The sequence below is a fragment of the Mobula birostris genome, chromosome 6 (assembly GCF_030028105.1).
Source record: "Mobula birostris isolate sMobBir1 chromosome 6, sMobBir1.hap1, whole genome shotgun sequence".
Lineage (NCBI taxonomy): Eukaryota > Metazoa > Chordata > Chondrichthyes > Myliobatiformes > Myliobatidae > Mobula > Mobula birostris.
The window spans coordinates 10,004,973-10,024,558 of NC_092375.1; the positions used below are offsets into that span (position 1 = coordinate 10,004,973).

Consider the following 19,586-nt stretch of genomic DNA (forward strand, 5'->3'; position numbering starts at 1 on the left):
AACGCTCCTCATACTTTAACCGTTTAAATCTCGGAATCATTCTCATGAACCTCCTCTGGACCCTCTCCAATGCCAGCATATCCTTTTTAAGATATGGGGCCCAAAACTGCTCACAATTGGAACATAACAGTACCCTGAATTGGTGGAGCAACTCAAGCCGAGTTTGTTGCACAAGTGTGGCACAGTACTGTTACAATGAAAAACTTGCTTTCACCAGCAACCTTAGCAGTGGTTGAAGGAGGATGGAGGGGCAGGACTTCACAGCCTATCAGAACTGTTGTGTGAGTGCATCAGACTCCTGCACTGAGACTCATCCATGGGTCTGGACTCCCTGTGGAGGCAACACCAGGAGTCTCACTCTGCCTAATGTTCTGGACCAGGGCAGGCAGGTAGATGGTGATTTTGGATAGTGCAGGAGCCTGACCTGATGGAACAGCACAGGGAATGATCAGGTTTTGCTTGTTCTGTGTGTAGGTGATGTTCCCTGTGGCCTACTGCAGTATCGTGTACTGGATGACCTCTCAGCCCTGCGACGCTCTCCGCTTTATTCTCTTCGCTGCTCTGGGGACGATGACGTCACTGGTGGCCCAGTCCCTGGGCCTCCTGATCGGAGCAGCATCCACATCCCTTCAGGTTAGAGGTCAAATTGTTAGGCCTCTTCAATCACTTCCTCTCTCACCATTGCCTGCCAGCTCTCTTTATTTTTTTATTTTATCTCTCCAACTTTTTTTTTCTTTTCCTCTCTCTCTCTCAATTCTTCCTCACTTTTTTCTCATTTTCTCTCACTCTTCCCTCTTCCTCTCTCTCACTCTTTCTCTCTCTGTCCATCTCGTTCTTTGCCTCTCGCTCTCTTTGTCATATCTCTCTCTCTTCCTCTTTCTTTTTACTCACTCTGTTTTTTCTCTCTTCCACTCTCTTTCTTCTCTATTCCTTTCTCTCTCTCCCTTCTGTTTTCTCTCTGTCTTTCTTCTCTCTTCTCTCCTCTCTTTCGCTTCTTTCTCTCTTTTTTAGATACATAGTCTGTTTTGCTCGCTGATGTAAATTAACCCTTTCCTTTCCAACCTTAGGTGGCCACATTTGTGGGTCCAGTTACTGCCATCCCAGTACTGCTGTTCTCTGGATTCTTTGTCAGCTTTGACACCATCCCCAAATACCTCCAGTGGATGTCATACATATCTTACGTCAGGTACCTCAATGCATCCGTACGTAAAGGGGTTTTCTGTGTCAAAGGACCACCCCCTTTGACAATATAAATGAAGACTAAGCCTGATGCTGACCATGTTCCTTAGGGCATGAAGGGCTACAGGGAGAAGTCAGGCTACAGAGAGGAAATTTAGATCAGCCATGATGAAATGGCGAAACAGGTTCAATTGGTCAAATGGCCTAATTGTGCTCCAGTATGTTATGGTTGTATCCTTTTGGGCAGGTGCTCCAAGAAGAAGACTTATAGTCTACTTTTGGGACATGGTGGTGAAATGTTGATGGGTTAGGGTTAGGGTTCTTCCATGACAGGCACCAAATGTATGACATAGTAGCACAATATTGCACTCTGGTTTTATAACTCCTCCTTCTTGGGTCAGTGTATATTAGGCCTTTTGGTTAATTTCTGTCCAACACACACAGAATTCTGGAGGAACTCAGAAAGTCAGTCAGCATCTACATCAAGGGTTCCCAAACTTGTTTACACTATGGACCCCTGCCATTAACCGAGGGGTCCGTGGATGCCATGTTGGTAATCCCTGATCTACAGAGAGGAATAAACAGTTGACCTTCCGGCTGAGTCCATTCATCAGGACGTCATTTGTGGAGCTAAATGAACAGTAAACATCTTAGCACCTATGGATAGGATTAAAAAGGTTGACATCGCAACACAAAAAGTCAACAGTTTATTCCTGTCCTTGATACTGCCTGATCTGCTGAGTTCCTCCAGCAGTTTTTATGTGTTGCCCTGGATTTCCGTCTACAGAATCTCTTGTGTTTATGGTTAACTTCTGTATTGTGTAGGTGAGTGATAGAGTCTGGGGGGAGGGAATTGATGGGCATTTGGGGAAAATAAAATGGAGACTAGTGTAGGACCAGTGCAGTTGGGTGGTTGATACCCAGCACTGTTGTTGAAGGCTGAGTGGCCTGTACTAGTTTGACTTTTGGACTTGGGCACTGACAGAAACTCATTGCCTCTCCACAGATACGGCTTTGAGGGTGTCATCCTATCCATCTATGGGCTAGATCGTGAGGACCTTCACTGCGAGAAGGATGAGACCTGCCACTTCCAGAAGTCAGAGGCCATCTTGAAAGAGCTCGACGTGGAAAACGCCAAGCTCTACCTTGATTTTATCGTCCTGGGAATCTTCTTTGTCTCCCTCCGCCTCATTGCCTACTTTGTGTTACGGTATAAGATCCGGGCTGAGAGATAAAGCCTGGCCACACAGTTGGTCAGCAATGGTAGGCAGTTCTGTCCGTCTCACTGCCGTGACATTGGATCTCAGGCGCGCTTTGCCATGGGAGTAAAAAGGTAAAATCTCTGGTGCTGAGCTCCGAGTGTGGGATCTGGCAACTTGGTCAAAAAAATTCACCTGGCTGGCAAAGCTTCCCCGTCCAAATGTTTTGATGTCTTCATCACAAGTCAGTTTTCCCCTCTGAATGGGACAACCATGCCACACAGATGTGTCTCACAGTGTCAGTAGATAGACAGAGCAAACTTACCACTGTTACTGTGTATTCAGAGGAAGGATGGGGGTATTCAGGAGGAAGGCTGCTGGCAGCTTTGAGATTGGGTTGGATGGACAGGTGATGGGAAAGAGAGGATATTGGAGTCACATTTCATTCCAGAATTTCTGCCTCACTGTAACAGCAGCAAGTTACAGTTCCATTTTGAATGTGTTTTAACAAAAGAGACAGCTGACACTGGAACCTGGAGCAACAAACTAGTAGCTGGAGGAACTCAGCAGATCAGGCACCATCTATGGGAGGGAAGGAATTGTCAACTATAGAATATAGGAGCAGAATTAGGCTATTCAGCCCAGAGAGTCAGTGCTGCTATTCAATCATTCATTTATTTATTGAGATACAGCAGTGAATGGGCCCTTCCAGCCCATTGAGCCAGACCACCCAGCAGGCCCCGATTTAGGCCTTGCCTAATCATGGGAGAAATTAAAATGACCAATTAACCTTTTTTGGACATTTTTCAACTGTGGGAGGAAATTGGAAAAAACCCACACACTGCATTACAAACTCTTTACGGGGGATGCTGGGATTGAAATCCAAACTTTGATACCCGAATGGTAGTCATGTTGTGCTAACCACTATGCTACCATGGTGCCACGTAGCTAATTTTATTTCAACCCCATTTTTTGCCTCCTCTCAGTACCTCTTAACCCCCTGAGCAATCAAGAGCCTATCGTTCTCCACCGTAAAAGCACCCAGTGATTCGGCCTCCACAGCCCTCTCTGGCAGTGAATTCAAAAAGCCCTTATGCAAGGTTGGGGCCCAAAATGTTAACAATATTTCTTCCCCCCCCCCCAACAGATGGCCTACTGAGCCCCTCCAGTAGATTATTTGGTGCTCCAACAGAGGGTGTTGGCTCTCTCCGAAGGCACTTGGAGACTTGAAGATTGTGTCTGTTATTTACAGACTCAGGAGTGAACCTCATTTAGAATAGTTATCAGCTCTCTCCACCTTCACCCTTATCTTCCTGTTCCTGTCTCCATCTGCCTTTGTTTTTCCATTTGTTTTCCTCCACCTATCACCTATGTGCCTCTGCCCTGAAACACCACCCCTTCCCCTCCTCTATATTGGCTCATTTACCCATCATCCTTCACCCTTCCTCAGTCCACCTATCACCTCCTGACCCCCCTCTCCTCCTTATACTGGCTCCATTCCCTCTCCTGATGAAGGATTTCTATGCAAACCATTGACAAATCCATTTCCCCTCCAACAGATGCTGCTCTACCCATTGAGTTCCTTCAGCAGATTGTTTGTTGTTCAGATTCCAGTGTCTGCAGTGTCTTGTGCATCCATGTCTAGAATTTGTACTGAGTTGTCTCCAAGGTTAGCTCCAGCCCTCGGGAAGACTGACTTGGTACCAAGTGGGGAACTCTTGCTCCTCAGTTCCCATGTCAGATTGAAGGCTTGGAGTTTGAGAATAAATCCAATAGATGGCCTAATCCTGTTGGATTGAGTTGAAATATCCCACTTGACCTTGCCAACCTGGGAGATGGGGAGATGCTGGTGACAGAATGGAGTGGCAGTTAGTGCTGCTGCCTTACAGCTCCGGTGACCTAGGTTCAATTGTGATGATCGACATGGAGTTTGCACATCTTCCCTGTGATCACCTGGGTTTGCCCTTCAGAGAATATAGAGCACTACAGGTTCTTTGTCCCATGATGTTGTGCCAAATTTACAACTTACACTAAGGTAATCTAACCCTTCCCTCCTACATAATTCTCAATTTTACTATCATCTATGTGCCTATCTAAGAGTTTCTTAACTGTTCTTAATATATCTGCCTCTACCATCACCCCTGATGGGGGGATTTCACACACCCACCACTCTGTGTTAAAAAAAAACCTACCTCTGACATTTCCCCTCATACTTTCCTCCAATCACCTTAAAATTATGTCCTCTGGTATTAGCCATTTCCTGGGACAAGTTTCTGGCTATCCATTCAATTTATGCCTCTTATCATCCTGTACACCTCAATCAAGTCACTTCTCATCCTCCTTGTGCTCCAAAGAGAAAAGTCCTATCTCATTCAACCTATCCTCAAAAAACCTTCGGTTCACTATTTCCTCCCACATATGAAAGGTGCTGCGGGTAGGTTAACTTGCCACTAGGAGTTGTCCCTGTTGTTAGTGAAGTAGCCAAGAAACTAGGGTGGTGGGCTGAGGAGTTAATGGACGAGTGAGAGACAGCAGAAAAAAGTGGGAGAATAGTCCTTTCTAGCCACAAAAATTTTATGAAAAAGCAGCCCCACAAACTTGAGTTCATTATCTTGCCAATTTGTTAAAAGTTCTTCCAAATTGGGTTAAAATTACTTCCCTCTAAACCCACTGATCTCATTTATTGCCTCCAACTTTAAGGACTTCTGGCAAAGTGGTATGATGGGCTTTGATATCTATGTAATCCTTTCCTTAGTACCTTCTGTATTCGAGAGGGTTGCATCAGGTGAAACATAGGGCAATGCTGGATATTCTGTGTGTGTGTGAGAGAGAAATGGGTTGAATAGGTTTCTTGTTTTCCACTTGGACAATCTGGGTGCATCGAGGCTGTATGCCAGAGCCAGTTAGGTCAAACTATTTCCCACCCTCCTCACTCACCATCTCACATGCTCACTGTACAAAAGGGTCCAAGCTGGGCCTCTGGTGTTTTCTGTCCTGCCTCCTACCTCAGGCTCAGGGTTTGGGATTGGACAGGTTCCAGACAGTCTTGGGCTGCAAGGCTTTTGAGCAGAGTAGGCTACAGATTAGGCTGGTGGGAGTGGGGCTACAGACAAAGTAACAGAATTAGGGCAACAATATTTGATTGGCTGCCATCAAGAACCCCTCACACCCACAACTTCCCTGGTCCACTCTTCCACCCACTGTATTTCCCTCATTAGGTTTGTTCCAACCTTGCCAAACACTTGCACAGGACTCTGGCCATTCTGACTGACAGCCCTGACTGGATTTAAGGTGCCCTCTCCAGAAAGTGATTAACCGTGGCCACATGGGACAGAGGAGCTCCTCAGTCAGAAGAACGTTGTTGTGAATTCAGACAGTTCCCAGATTTCTCTCCGATCTCAGCCGTATCCTTCATGGTTGTGGGACCAAGATAATTGGATGGAGTGGAGTCACGCAGTCAAAATCCATAGCCAGGGTGTACCGCCATAATTTTCTCTCAGCTGCCATGTCTCCTCACATGGAATCTTCTCCGAGAATGTTTACCAGTCGGTAAGATAGAAGCAACGATCAATGCAAACTAAACATTAAATTTGAAACCTACTTTCTGTTAAACAACTATGCTACAGAAATATTCTTTGCCATGTCTCCTCTGAAGAGTGAGGGGAAACATTTTTAAGTTCTTGTAAATAGTTTAAATAGTACAATTCAATGTACTTGAATCTGTTGCACGCTCCAATGCAGTTGTGAAATGTAGACATAGCATTCTCTTGCAAGAAGTTGGTTACTTATCCTTAGGGGGGCGGGGGATGTGGAGGGGGGAATCGACCACCTTTCTTCTTCTGGTGAAAATGTGACTCCAGAATCAACAGTGTGTGGTTGACATCTTAACTTCCTCAATTTAGAAGCAATAAGGCTTAGACACTAAATAAAGATGCTGCAATGTCAGGTATTTAATAATCTTATCCTTGTCAGCAGTCTTCAGCTTCTATTGTTTGTTTAATAACTAATGTTTATAGGATCTGGGCATCAGTGATATAACCAGCATTTGTTGTCGTAGAGTCATAGAAACATACAACACAGAAACAGGTTCTTAGGCCCATCTAGTCCATGTCAAAACATTTAAACAGCCTACTCCCATCAACGCATTGGAAACACGGGCCTCCATACCCCTACCAAATCATGTATGTATCCAACCTTCTCATAAATGCTGAAATGGAGTTCACCTGCACTGCTTGTGCTGGCAGCTCATTCCACACTCTCACAACCCTTTGAGTGAGGAAGCTTACCCTCATGTTCCCTTTAACCCATGACCTCCAGTTGTGGTCACATCCGTCCTCAGTGGAAAAAGCCTGCTTTCATTTACCCTATCTATACCCCTCATAATTTTGCATAGCTCTATTAAATCTCCTCTTAATATTCAATGTTCTTCTCTCTTTCCCTAAATACCCTTAAACTGAGGAGGCAATTATAAGACAATAAGAATATACTCAACGATTTGTCCACCACAACCATCTGTGGCAATGAATTCCACAGATTCACCACCCTCTGGATGAAGAAATTCCATCTCATCTCTGTTCTGAAGGGACACCCTTGAATTCTTGGGCTGTGCTCTCTAGTCCTAGAAGAAATAGCTGTGTGTCAGCTGAAGAATCTGATTTCCCAAACCAGTGGACCGAGGGACCATAAGACATAGATGCAGAATTAGGCCATTTGGCCTAATGCAAATAATGGGATTAACACTGGCTGGCATGGACAGGATGAACTGAAAGAGCCCGTTATTGTGCTGTATGTTTCTGTGAATCATAAGACATCAGAGCAGAATTAGATTATTTGGCCTATCAAGTCTGCTCTGCCATTCCATCATGGCTGATTAATTATCCCTGAAAACCCCATTATCCTGCATTCTGCCTATAACTTTTGATGACCTGACTAATCAAGAACCTGTCAACTTCCACTTTAGATATAGCAGATGACTTGGCCTCCACAGATGTCTGTGGTGATGAATTCCACAGAGGTCACCTGACTAAAGAAATTCCTCTTCACCTCTATCCTAAAGAGACATGCTTCTATTCTGAGGCTGTGCCCCCTGGTTCTAGACTCTCCCACTGTAGGAAACGTCCACTCTAGGCCTTTTAATATTCAATAGATTTCAATGAGATCCACCCTCAGTCTTCTAAACTCCAATAAATACAGGCCAAGAGCCATCAGACACTCCTCATACATTAACTCTTTCATTCCTGTGAACCTCCTCTGGTCCCTCACCAAGGCCATCACATCCTTTCTTAGATAAGGGGCCCAAAACTGCTCACAATACTGAAGGTCCAGTCTGACCAATCCCTTCTAGAACCTCAGAATCTTTGAGTTCCTTGATGCAATAATTAATCTTCACTTCCTGGACTATCAGGGAGCATTAGCTGTCCCAATGAGACTCATTATCCATTAATATACACCATATTATTGCTGCCAATTCAGTCGACCGATACTATCACAACAGTAGCTTAATTCTTTGAAAGCTGATGGGTTTACAACTGCATTTGAGAGTTGAACCACCTTCCTCATCCACAGGCTGTGCACTAAAAATGGGGCAGCATGGACAGTATTGTGAGATTATGCTTGCTCCTTTGAAAAATAAGCTAGACTTTCAGAGATTTACAGGTGTTTAGAGTTGTTTAAAATTTGCATTGTGTCACCAATCAGCTGGCATCAACCCGGCTACAAATTGCACCCTATTATTAGGCAGTATTTCTGTACAATATAATGTCTTAATGCTCTTTGAGATGTCAAAGTTTTAGTATATTGGTTCACTATGAAGAGCCACTCTCAGGTTGGAGGAGCAACACCTCATATTCTGTTTGGGTAGCCTCCAACTGAATGATTGAGCAGTGATTTCTCCAACTTCAAATAATTTCTCCCTCTCCCCTTCTCCCCTTTTCCATTCCCCATTCTGGTTCCCTTTTTACCCCTTCTCTTCTCCTCATCTACCCATCACCTCCTTCTGGTGCCACCCTCCTTCCCTTTCTCCCACAGTCCTCTGTCATCTCCTATTAGATTCTTTCTTCAATACTTTACTTTTTTCCACCTGTCACCTCCCAGATTCTCAGATCATCCCCTAACCACCCATCTTCCCCCTCACCCTGCTGTCACCTATCACCTTCCAGTTTGTAATTCTGCCTTTGCCCCCTTCTTACTCTGATTTCCTCCCCCTTCCTTTTCAGTCCTGATGAAGGGTCTCTGCGTAGAATATCGAATGTTTATCCTTTTCCATAGATGCTGCCCGACCTGCTGAGTTCCTCCAGCATTTTCTGTGTATTACTCTCAGTATAAAACAGGCTGCTGGAAATGAATGTATGTGCTGATACTGGTCAGTTTTATTTTCTTTGCTTATAATGAGATCAGTTAAATAAAAAAATATTTTTAAGAAATTTATCTTTTTTGTCTTCAAATGTATCATGTATTGGGTGATGTTGCCCTTCATAGTTCAAAATTTTTTTTTAATCTAAGTACATATAAGTTACCATATACTATCCTTGAGATACATCTCCTTGCAGGCATTTTCTGGAAAATAAAATACAATAGAATCTATGATATACTATCCATAACTAAAAACTGACAAACAACCAATGTGCAAAAGAAGACAAACTGCAAATTAAAAAAAAATACTGAGTACTTGAGTTGTAAGAAGTCCCTTGCGGGTTGTGGAATCAGTTCAGGTTTGTGCGAATGAAGTTACCCACTCCTTTTCAGCAGCCTGATGTTTGTAGGTAAGAACTGTTCTTCAACCTGATGGTGTGGAATCTAAGGCTTCTGTACCTCCTGCCTGATGGTAGTAGCGAGAAGCGAGCATGGTCGGAATGTTGGGGGTCTTTAACGATGGAGCACTGTCACTAGACTACAGTAACATTTAAATGTGCTTGACAGTGGGGAAGACTTTGCCCGTGATGGATGGGTTGTATCCATCACTTTCTGGTAGTATTTTCTGATCCTGGGCATATATGGCCAAAGTCCAAAACTGTGGCTTTGTTTTATGTTACTGAGCAGAAATTTGACTTTAATCCAGTGAAAGTGGGCACCAGGCATTGATTGCCTCAGTAGATGTTGGCAATTGTTTGCTGTTAATCTTACCACTGACAACAAAACAAAGAACACGAGAGATAGTAATAGGCCATTCAGCCCTGTAGGCAGCATCACATTCAATAAGACCACATCTAGCTACTTACCCACATGCCTCTTTTCTACAATAACCCTATACGACTACCTTTAACATCAATCAGTTAAATAAATTCTGCAGCTGAATCGCCACAGAATCATGTTTATTGTTACTGACATATATCGTGCGATTTGTTGTTTTGTGGTCAGCAATACAGTGCAATACATTAAAAATTGCTATACGTTGCAAAAAAGAAATAGCGCAAAAGCGAAATCTGATGGCAGAGGGGAGGAAGTTGTCCCTGAGTTATTGAGTGTGTATCTTCAAGCTCCTGTACCTTCTCTGTGCTGGAAGTAATAAGAGGAGGACACATCTTGGATGGTGAGGGTCCTTAATGATGGGTGTCACATTCATGAAGCCTTGTCTTTTGAAGCTGTTCTTTATGGTGGGCAGGCTAGTTCCCATGATAGAGCCAGCTGAGTTTACACTTGTACGGTGTGGCATCGGCCCTACCAGCCCATGTGCCCACCAAATACACTCATGTGACCAATTAACCAAATAACCTCTATGGCTTTGGAATGTGGTAGGAAACCCACACAGTCATGGAGAGAACGTACAAACTCTTTACAGACAGCAGGGGAATTGAACCTGGATCACTGGCGCTGTAATGGTGTTAAACTAACGACCACGCAATCGTGCCGCTCAGCATTTCTTTGTGGCTGCCTGGAAGGTTCAAAGATTCAAAAAACTTTATTGTCATTCTAACCGTACATCAGCTCTGCAGGGCAGAATGAGACAGCGTTTCTCAGGGGCAGTGCAATCATAACATAACAAACGCAACACTAAATAATAAACATAACAATAAATAGTAAAACACAACAGCCACATGTCAGTTAAAATCAAGTTATAAGTGTCCAGTGCAAGTTAAAAGTGTCCAAAGCAGAGTCAGGTGGAGCAGCTATTTAGCAGTCTGACTGCCTGTGGGAGGAAGCTGTTTAGTAGCCTTGTGGTTTTAGTTTTGATGCTCCTGTAACGTTTGCCTGATGGCAGAAGAACAAACAGTTCATGGACAGGGTGTGAGAGGTCTTTAGTGATGTACCGTGTCTTCTGGAGGCATCGACTCTGAAAGAGGTCTTGGACAGAAGGTTGGAAGGAGATGAATCTCAAGGTGGTATTATGTATACATACTTTGATGATAAATGAACTTCGAACTTTTAAGGGCCTTTCTATCTTCAAGTGATTCAAGCGAAATCTAGACAATTAAAGTCAATGTTGAGTTTATTGCCATCTGCACAAGTACGTATTGTACGTATATGCACAGTCACAATGAAAAACCTACTTGCATTAGCATCACAGGCACATAGTACTAGATAGACAGCATTGCTTTTTCTATCAGTGGTTAACTTCACAATGTTTCCTTACCATATTCTATCAGCTGTGTCCTTCCCTTATCAGGTTCTCCTGAAATCTCTGCATCCTCCTCACGGCTCCGTGTCATCGGAGAGAAATCCTGCTCCCAACCCTTCCTCCTTACTATTCCTATTTTTGCTCGCATTACACTTCATCTACCATCTTCTTTCACAATTTGTATCTGTGATTTCTTCACGCCACATGAGATTTAAATTTGCTCCTCTTCCAAGTGTTTTATTAAGTGTGATGTGTGACTAAATTGGGAATGCTAGTGCAACAATTGCTGAGCATCGCACTTCATTAATCATTCACCCTGATGGACACTGTTGTCTCTCACATTTATCCATATTCTTATGCTTCAAGGCCTGGAGTTTGGGGTTTTCATCCAGGGTCCTCATTCATCGTCATTGGCGAGTCCTGGGAGCAATACTGAAAAATCAAAGCCTGAAATTGGGTCGGAGGCCAAGACCCAATGGCCAGAGCTCTGGTTCTGAAAGTCTGTGAGTATGAAAATGCACTGTGATAGCAGAAGGCCCAATGTCTGTGTGTCCACAAGTCCCCCGGAAGCTGGAGGCCCAAAGGCAACCTGTTCTGGAGTTGGGGTACTGTCTGTAAGTGTGAGAGGGAAGAACAGGGCTTGTTTTGTTGCTGCTGTTTTGTTGTTCTGCTGAACATTGTGGGCATGCTATGCTGGCACCAGAATAAGAGGTGACAGTTGCAGGCTGTTGACGCATTTCACTGTGTTGACGTTTGTTAATGCAAGCGACACCTTTCACTGTATTTTCGATGTACACATGGAAAACAAGTTGAATCTAATTATTATTCTGCATTTCCCTGCCTTGAGTGAACTTTCACTATGGTGGGTATATGAGGAAATGGTAGAACCATGGAAGGCATAGATAGAGTGGACACCAGCAACTTTTTCCCAGGCTGCAAAGGCTAATACCAGAGGGCATCCCACAAAAAGTAATAGATATGCCCAGTCCCTCCCTGCAATTGAGCACATCTGCATGGAGAGCTGTGGCAGAAAAGCAGCATCCATCATCAGGGACCCCCACCATCCAGATCATGCTCTCTTCTCGCTGCTACCATCAGAAAGAAAGTACAAGAGACTCATAACTCACTCCACCAAGTTCAGGATCATTTATACCCCTCAACCATCAGGCTCTTGAACCAAAGGGGATAACTTCACTCGTCCCATTACTGAACTGTTCCCACAAGCTATGAACTCACTTTCAAGAACTTTTTCAAGTTCTCAATATTTATTCAAAGTTCAAGGTAAATGCCCTCACATGCTATCAAGACAATCAAAATTCAAACGACATTTATCAAAGTGCCAATATTTCAACATATTTGAAACTTGAGATTCATTGTCTTGTGGGCATACTCAATGTTCATAATAGAATAATAACCATAATAAATCAGTGAAAGACTGCATTTGCTCAAGCATTCAAGCAATGTGTAAAAGGCAACAAACTGTCCAATACAAAAAGAAAGAAATAATAATAAATAAATAAGCAATAAATATCAAAACCATGAGAAGTTGAGTCTTGTGACAATGCTCTGGGTGGTTGTGCTCAATGATTGGGAAGGCTTTACCCGTGATGGGCTGCGCCATATTCACTACCTTTTGTAGGCTTTTCCATTCTAGGACGTAGGTGTTTTCATACCAGGCTGTGATGCAGCCAGTCAGTATATTCTCCACCAGACACCTGTAGATGTTTGTCCAAATTTTAGATATCATGCCGAGCCTTTACAAACTCCTAAGGAAGTAGAGTTGCTGCTGTGCTTTCTTCACAATTGGACTTCTGAAATGATAGACAATAGACAATAGGTGCAGGAGTAGGACATTCGGCCCTTCGAGCCAGCACCACCATTCTCTATGATCATGGCTGATCATCCACAATCAGTATCCAGTTCCTGCCTTATCCCCATAACCTATATTCCACTATCTTTAAGAGCTCTATCCATCTCTTTCTTGAAAGCATCCAGAGACTTGGCCTTCACAGCCTTCTGGGGCAGAGCATTCCATATATCCACCACTCTCTGGGTGAAAAAGTTTTTCCTTAACTCCGTTCTAAATGGCCTACCCCTAATTCTTTAACTGTGGCCTCTGGTTCTGGACTCACCCATCAGCGGGAACATGCTTCCTGCCTGCAGCGTGTCCAATCCCTTAATAATCTTATATGTTTCAATAAGATCCCCTCTCAGCCTTCTAAATTGCAGAGTATACAAGCCCAGTTGCTCCAATCTTTCGACATATGACAGTCCCACCATCCCGGGAATTAACCTTGTGAACCTACACTGCACTCCCTCAATAGCAAGAATGTCCTTCCTCAAATTTGGAGACCAAAGCTGCACACAGTACTCCAGGTGTGGTCTCACCAGGGCCCTGTATGGGATATCATATTGCTGATATTATGGAGGAATTTAGATTTGCTGACTTCTCCACTTCTGCTTCCGTGATGAGTTCTGGCTTATGGGCATCTGCTTTCGTCTTCCTGTAGTCAATAATCAGCTCCTTAATCTTGTTGACATTGACTAAGGTGGTTGTTGTGGTACCACTTGGCCAGATTTTCCCATCTATATGCTGATTGGTCATATTGCTTATTTATTTATTATCATTATTATTATTTCTTCTTCTCTTGTAGTTGCACAGTTTGTTGTCTTTTACATTGGTTGGCTGCAGTCTTTTATTGATTCCATTTTGCTTCTTGGATTTACTGAGTTTGCCTGCAAAAAAATTGAATCTCAGCATTATATATGGTGACATATATGTACTTTGATAATAAATTTATTTCAAACTTTGAACATCTCTCTAATGCAGGGGTTCACAACTTGGGGTCTATGGACCTCTCATTTAATGGCATATATTTCCTATTTCACTCTATCTCCTGAGGAGACTGAGGTCCTTTAACATCTGCCAGACGATGCTGAGGATGTTCTACGAGTCTGTGGTGGCCAGTGCTATCATGCTTGCTGTTGTGTGCTGGGGCAGCAGGCCGAGGGTGGCAGACACCAACAGAATCAACAAACTCATTCGTAAGGCCAGTGATATTGAGGGGATGGAACTGGACTCTCTGACGGTGGTGTCTGAAAAGAGGATGCTGTCCAAGTTGCATGCCATCTTGGACAATGTCTCCCATCCACTACATGATGTACTGGTTGGGCACAGGAGTACATTCAGCCAGAGACTCATTCCACCGAGATGCAACACTGAGCGTCACAGGAAGTCATTCCTGCCTGTGGCCATCAAACTTTACAACTCCTCCCTTGGAGGGTCAGACACCCTGGGCCAATAGGCTGGTCCTGGACTTATTTCATAATTTACATATTATTATTTAATTATTTATCGTTTTATATTGCTATATTTGTACTCTGTTCTTGGTTGGTGCAACTGTAATGAAACCAAGTTTCCCTCGGGATCAATAAAGTATGACGATGTACTGAGGTAGAGTGAATATACAGTGATATTGTTCACACAGATCATTTCATAACAACCGTACATTGAGGTAATACAAGGTAGATCTGCTGAGAGCAGCCTACACATCAACACCCTCCAGCACCATTTTCTTACAGGATAGAAGCTATCCTTGAGCTTGGTGGTATATGTTGCCAAGTATTTATACCTTCTTCCCGATGGGAGGGAGAAGAAGAGAGAATGTCCATAATGGGTGGGATCCTTGATTATGTTAGCTGCCTTACTGAGTTAGCAGGAACATAGAACATAGAACAGTACAGCACAGGAACAGGCCCTTCAGCCCACAACATTGTGCTGAACCAATTAAATTAGTAATCAAATGACCAACTAAACTGAATCCTTTTGTCTACACAATGGCCATGTCCTTCCATTTTCTTCACGTTCAAAGTTTAAAGTTCTAACTAAATTTTATTATCAAAAGTACACATATGTCACCATATACAACCATGAGATTCACTTTCTTGTGGGCATACTCAATAAATTTGTAGAATAATAACCATAACAGAATTGTGTCTGTCTAAACATCTCTTAAAAGTTCCTGATATATCAGCACCTACCACCATCCTATGCACCCACCACTTTCTATGGAGAAAAACTTGCCCCTCACCTCTCCTTCGAAATTACCCCCGTCACCTCAAATGCATGCCCTCGGGTATTAGACATTTCAACCCTGGGAAAAATATACTGTCTGTCTAACTCTAACTATGCCTCTGATAGTCTTATAAACCTCTATCAGATCTCCCCGCAGCCTCTGCTGCTGCAGAGAAAAACAACCCGAGTTTGTCCAACCAGGAAGTAGAGACAGAATCAATGGAGAGGGGCTCTGGTTTGCTTGATGTATCATGGCAGCTGTATTATCAAATTTGCACCTTCTTCTTGTGACCCTGTGGATTACTGTTCGACTCTCCATTTTTCTCTCACATCCCAACTCTTCTCAGGCTTGTCAATGTAACACACATTAAAGTTGCTGGTAAACGCAGCAGGCCAGGCAGCATCTATTGGAAGAGTTTTTCAATGTAATTTACTTGTTAGTGCAGGCAAATGGGAGGTGAATCAATGGTGAACTGATGGACATGTCAGGATCAAGGAACAAGGATCAACTTTATTCAACATATACATTTACATTTTATAGGAATTTGGTGTGGTGTGTTGGTCAGGGCAGGACATGTATCAAAAATACATTTCAAAATTATACGAATATAAAAATATACAAAAATAAACTTATAGGTTTAAGTACAGATATGGAATAAAATGTGCATAAATACATAAATATCAGCATGTATCTATTACATATATAAATTACCATCATGTATATCCTGTGATCAGCAGTCATATAACAGTGCTCAGCTTCTTGTGAGAGATTTGAACCAGGCCAGCTTGAAGAAATCTCTGAACAACTACCACCAACATATCAACTGTGGACCTAGAGCCAACACACTTGTCCACCATTAGATCACCATCAAAAATGCTTCCTATGCCATTCCCCATCCACATTTAGAAAGTTCAATCACCTGGTTGTACTTCTACTCCCAATGTATTGGTAGAGACTAAAGACTACAGCAACAGTGATGAAAATGAAGAAGGTTTGGTGAAAGAGGATGGAGGTGTGCTTACAGAACTGCTTTAGTAAACTGGACATTATTCTGGGATTGAACTTCGAATCTGAATGAATACACCACCATGTTACTGACTTCATCAAAAGCTGTGTGGATGTGAACATACTGGACGTACCCAAACCAAAAGTAAAACAGTAAATTCATAGTCTGCTGAGGGCTAGATCTGTGGCATTCAAAACTGGTGATCCAGAACTATACAAAAAGTCCAGGTATTTTAAGAGTAAATAAATAATTCCATTTTAAAGTTAGAGATGGAATTGGATGCATGTCATCGCTGGCTGGGTTTGCAGCCATTACTTCCTACAAAGGGAAATCTAACATCATGAATGGCAGTGATGCTTCAGTCAGGTGAGCTCAACTCATTTCATACACACTTTGAAAGGGAGAATGAAACTACGCCTGTACATATCCCTGCAGCATCTGGTGACCCTGTGACCTCTGTCTTGGAGACTGATGTCAAAGCATCTTTCAAGAGGGATACACATATTGAGCTGGAGGATCTCAGCAGGTCAGGCAGTATCCATGGATGGGAATAAACAGTCAATGTTTCGGGCTGAGATCCTTCATCAGGACATCTTGTGCCTATCTTTAAAGAGGGTTAGCACTCACAAGGAGTCAGGCCCTGATGGTGTATGGATAGGGCACTGAAACCCTGTGCCAACCACCTAGCAGGAGTGTTTAAGGTCATTTTCAATCTCTCGTTGCTGCATTCAAAGGTTTCCACCTCTTCAAAAGAGCAACCATCATACCAGTGCCCACGAAGAGCAGGGTGAGCTGCCTCCAAGATTATTACAGACTGGCTCTCACATCTAATGTGATGAAGTGCTTTAAGAGGTTGGTTATGGTAAGAATCAATTCATGTCTAAGCAAGGACCTGGACCCACTGTATTTGCCAATCACCACTAAAGATCTACAGTGGATGGGATCTCATGGAATCTTCACTTGGCCTGCTGTTTATTGATTATACCTCAGTGTGTTGCCCTTAAGGCATTTATTTGACTTTGTTCGGTCTACGTTTTAAATGATTTGTTTGTAACTGTTTTCTAGTTAAAGTTAAAGGTTAATAATTATGTTACAGTATAACAAAGGTAAATTCATTGTCTATGGCAGCAGTCCCCAACCACCGAGCCGCGGACCGGTACCGGGCCGCGAGGAAACGATATGATTTGGCGACATGAGTCAGCGGCACCTTTCCTCATTCCCTGTCACGGCCACTGTTGAGCTTGAACACACGCGAGGTCATTACGCGCGGGAAGGAGATCAACTCCCCGAGCTTGCAAATGACGGCGGGCTGAAAAGTATGTTTGACATCACATCTCTGTCGGCATTCTGGATCAAAGTCAAGGGTGAATATCCTGAGATAGCCACGGAAGCACTGAAAACGTTGCTTCCATTTCCAGCATATCTCTGCAATGAATGCAGCGAAAACTAAATTGCAGAATAGACTGGACATAAGGAACCCATCCGAGTATCGCTGTCTCCCATCACCCCTCGATGGCACCGTCTTGTTGCAGGAAAACAAGCCCAGGGCTCCCACTGATTCAGCGATATTGGTGTGTTGCAATGATTTTATATGTTCATACGGGGGAAATATGCGCTGTGTGTTTAATATCCAAACGTTACTTAAAATGTTATGATGCTATTGACTTACTTATATAACCATATAACAATTACAGCACGGAAACAGTCGATCTCTGCCCTTATAGTCCGTGCCGAACGCTACTCTCACCTCGTCCCACCGAGCTGCACTCAGCCCTTAACCCTTCATTCCTTTCCTGTCCATATAGCTATCCATTTTAACTTTAAATGATAATATGGAACCCGCTTCTGCCACTTCTACTGGAAGTTCGTTCAAGACTTACTTCAAGCTCCCCTGTCCTCCCCTGATAACTGACTATCACTAAGTTCATGCAAGGAAAATGTGCGCTGTGTGTTTAATATTAAATTCGTTAGGTAAACCCTTTTAGAAACAAAGTTGAGTGTATTAGCCACTTATCACCGATATTCCGGTCGTGATTAACTACCCCACCCCGCGCGAACAGAATCGCCAAAAACGATTTGTAAAAAAAAAAATTCGGCCACGTGCAAGTCACGCATGCGCACTGATGCCCGCGTAAGGCTTCATGGTCATTGTAGTCTTCTCTAGGTAAACGCAACATATTTGACTGCTACTCTTGTCCGTTGGCAACCACCCCTCCTCCCCCACTCCGGTCGGCCGGTCCGCAGTGCAAAAAAGGTTGGGGACCCCGGATCGATGGTATATCGTGGCATGTGAGGACGTCACCTCTGGTTTCGCCGCGTCTTATCTGTAACCTCCGGTTCGGAGAAGGTGTAAAGGTGGGTGCCATGCGTGCAGCATGATCGTGAAGAGCTCCGTGTCTACCCACAAAGAAACATTATAGAAGCAGTGCCGTAAGTTCCTATTAAAGTATTTGAAGTAAAAATATTAACGCGGTTTCTGTTAAGGAAGCGGCGGTTTGGGCGGCGCGCGTGCCGGCTTTTCAATTTCAAACGCGGGGCGGGCTCGAGCCCGGCGGCGGTTTGACGCGACCCCTCCCCCTCGCCCGCTACTCGGGGCGGCTGGAGACACTCGCTAGAAGGAGACAGCATGCCTGGTGTGCAGGATGAAACAGACGCTGTATATGTTTATATTTTTTTATCAACAGTTTTCACCATACAATGTTAATGTGGAAGAGTGAACAGTAAATGATTAATCTTACTATGACTCTGTCTTCACTGGCTCCGGTTTAACTTGGTGTTTAGTCAGAGTTTCAACGCACTGCACAAGAACAGTACACTCAGCGTTCAACACAATCATACCCTCAGTTCTAATCTGCAAGCTCCAAAGTCTTGGCCTCTATACCTCCCTCTGTAACTAGGTCATTGACTTCCTCACCAGGAGACCACAGAATGTGTGGATATGAAATAGCATCTCCTCCTCACAGACAATCAACACTGGTGCACATCAATTATGTATGCTTTGCCCCTTGCTCTGCTCCCTCAACACTCACGACTAGGTGGCTAGGCACAGCTCAAATGCCTTCTATAAATTTGCCAATGACACAGATATTGTTGGCAGAATTCAGATGATGATGAGGAGGAGGTGTACAGGAGCAAGGTAGATCAACTGAGTGGTGTTGCAGCGACAAACTGGCAGTCAACATCAGCAAGACCAAGGGTTTGACTATGGACTTTAGGAACAGGAAGTCAAGGGAACACACACCAGTCCTTGTAGAGAGATCAGAAGTGGAAGGGATGAAAAGTTTCAAGTTCCTGGTTGTTGACATCTCTGAGGATCTATCCTTGGCCCAACATACTGATACAATTACTAAGAAGGCATGGCATGTCAGTGGCTATATTTCGTTAGGAGTTTGAGAAGAATTGGTATGTCACCAAAGACATTCGCAGATGTCTAAAGATGACTGTGCAGAGCATTCCAACTGGTTGCATCACCATCTGGTATGGAGGGGTCACTACACAGGATCGGAAAAGTTGCAGATAGTTGTAAACTCAGCCAGCTCCATCACCGGAACTAGCCTCCCCAGCATCCAGAA

General features: G+C 43.6%; 1 protein-coding gene across 1 annotated transcript in view; it reads left to right on the top strand.

The window, feature by feature from the left end:
* LOC140199722 (ATP-binding cassette sub-family G member 1) overlaps positions 1–3,425 on the top strand; it is a 71,769-nt gene extending 68,344 nt beyond the window's left edge. The window contains exons 12-14 of the mRNA XM_072262200.1: positions 475–633; positions 1,068–1,186; positions 2,186–3,425. Coding sequence (XP_072118301.1) covers positions 475–633; positions 1,068–1,186; positions 2,186–2,414 — 507 coding nt within the window. The 3' untranslated portion in view covers positions 2,415–3,425. The remainder of the gene's footprint in view (positions 1–474; positions 634–1,067; positions 1,187–2,185) is intronic.
* Positions 3,426–19,586: the final 16,161 nt, after the last annotated feature.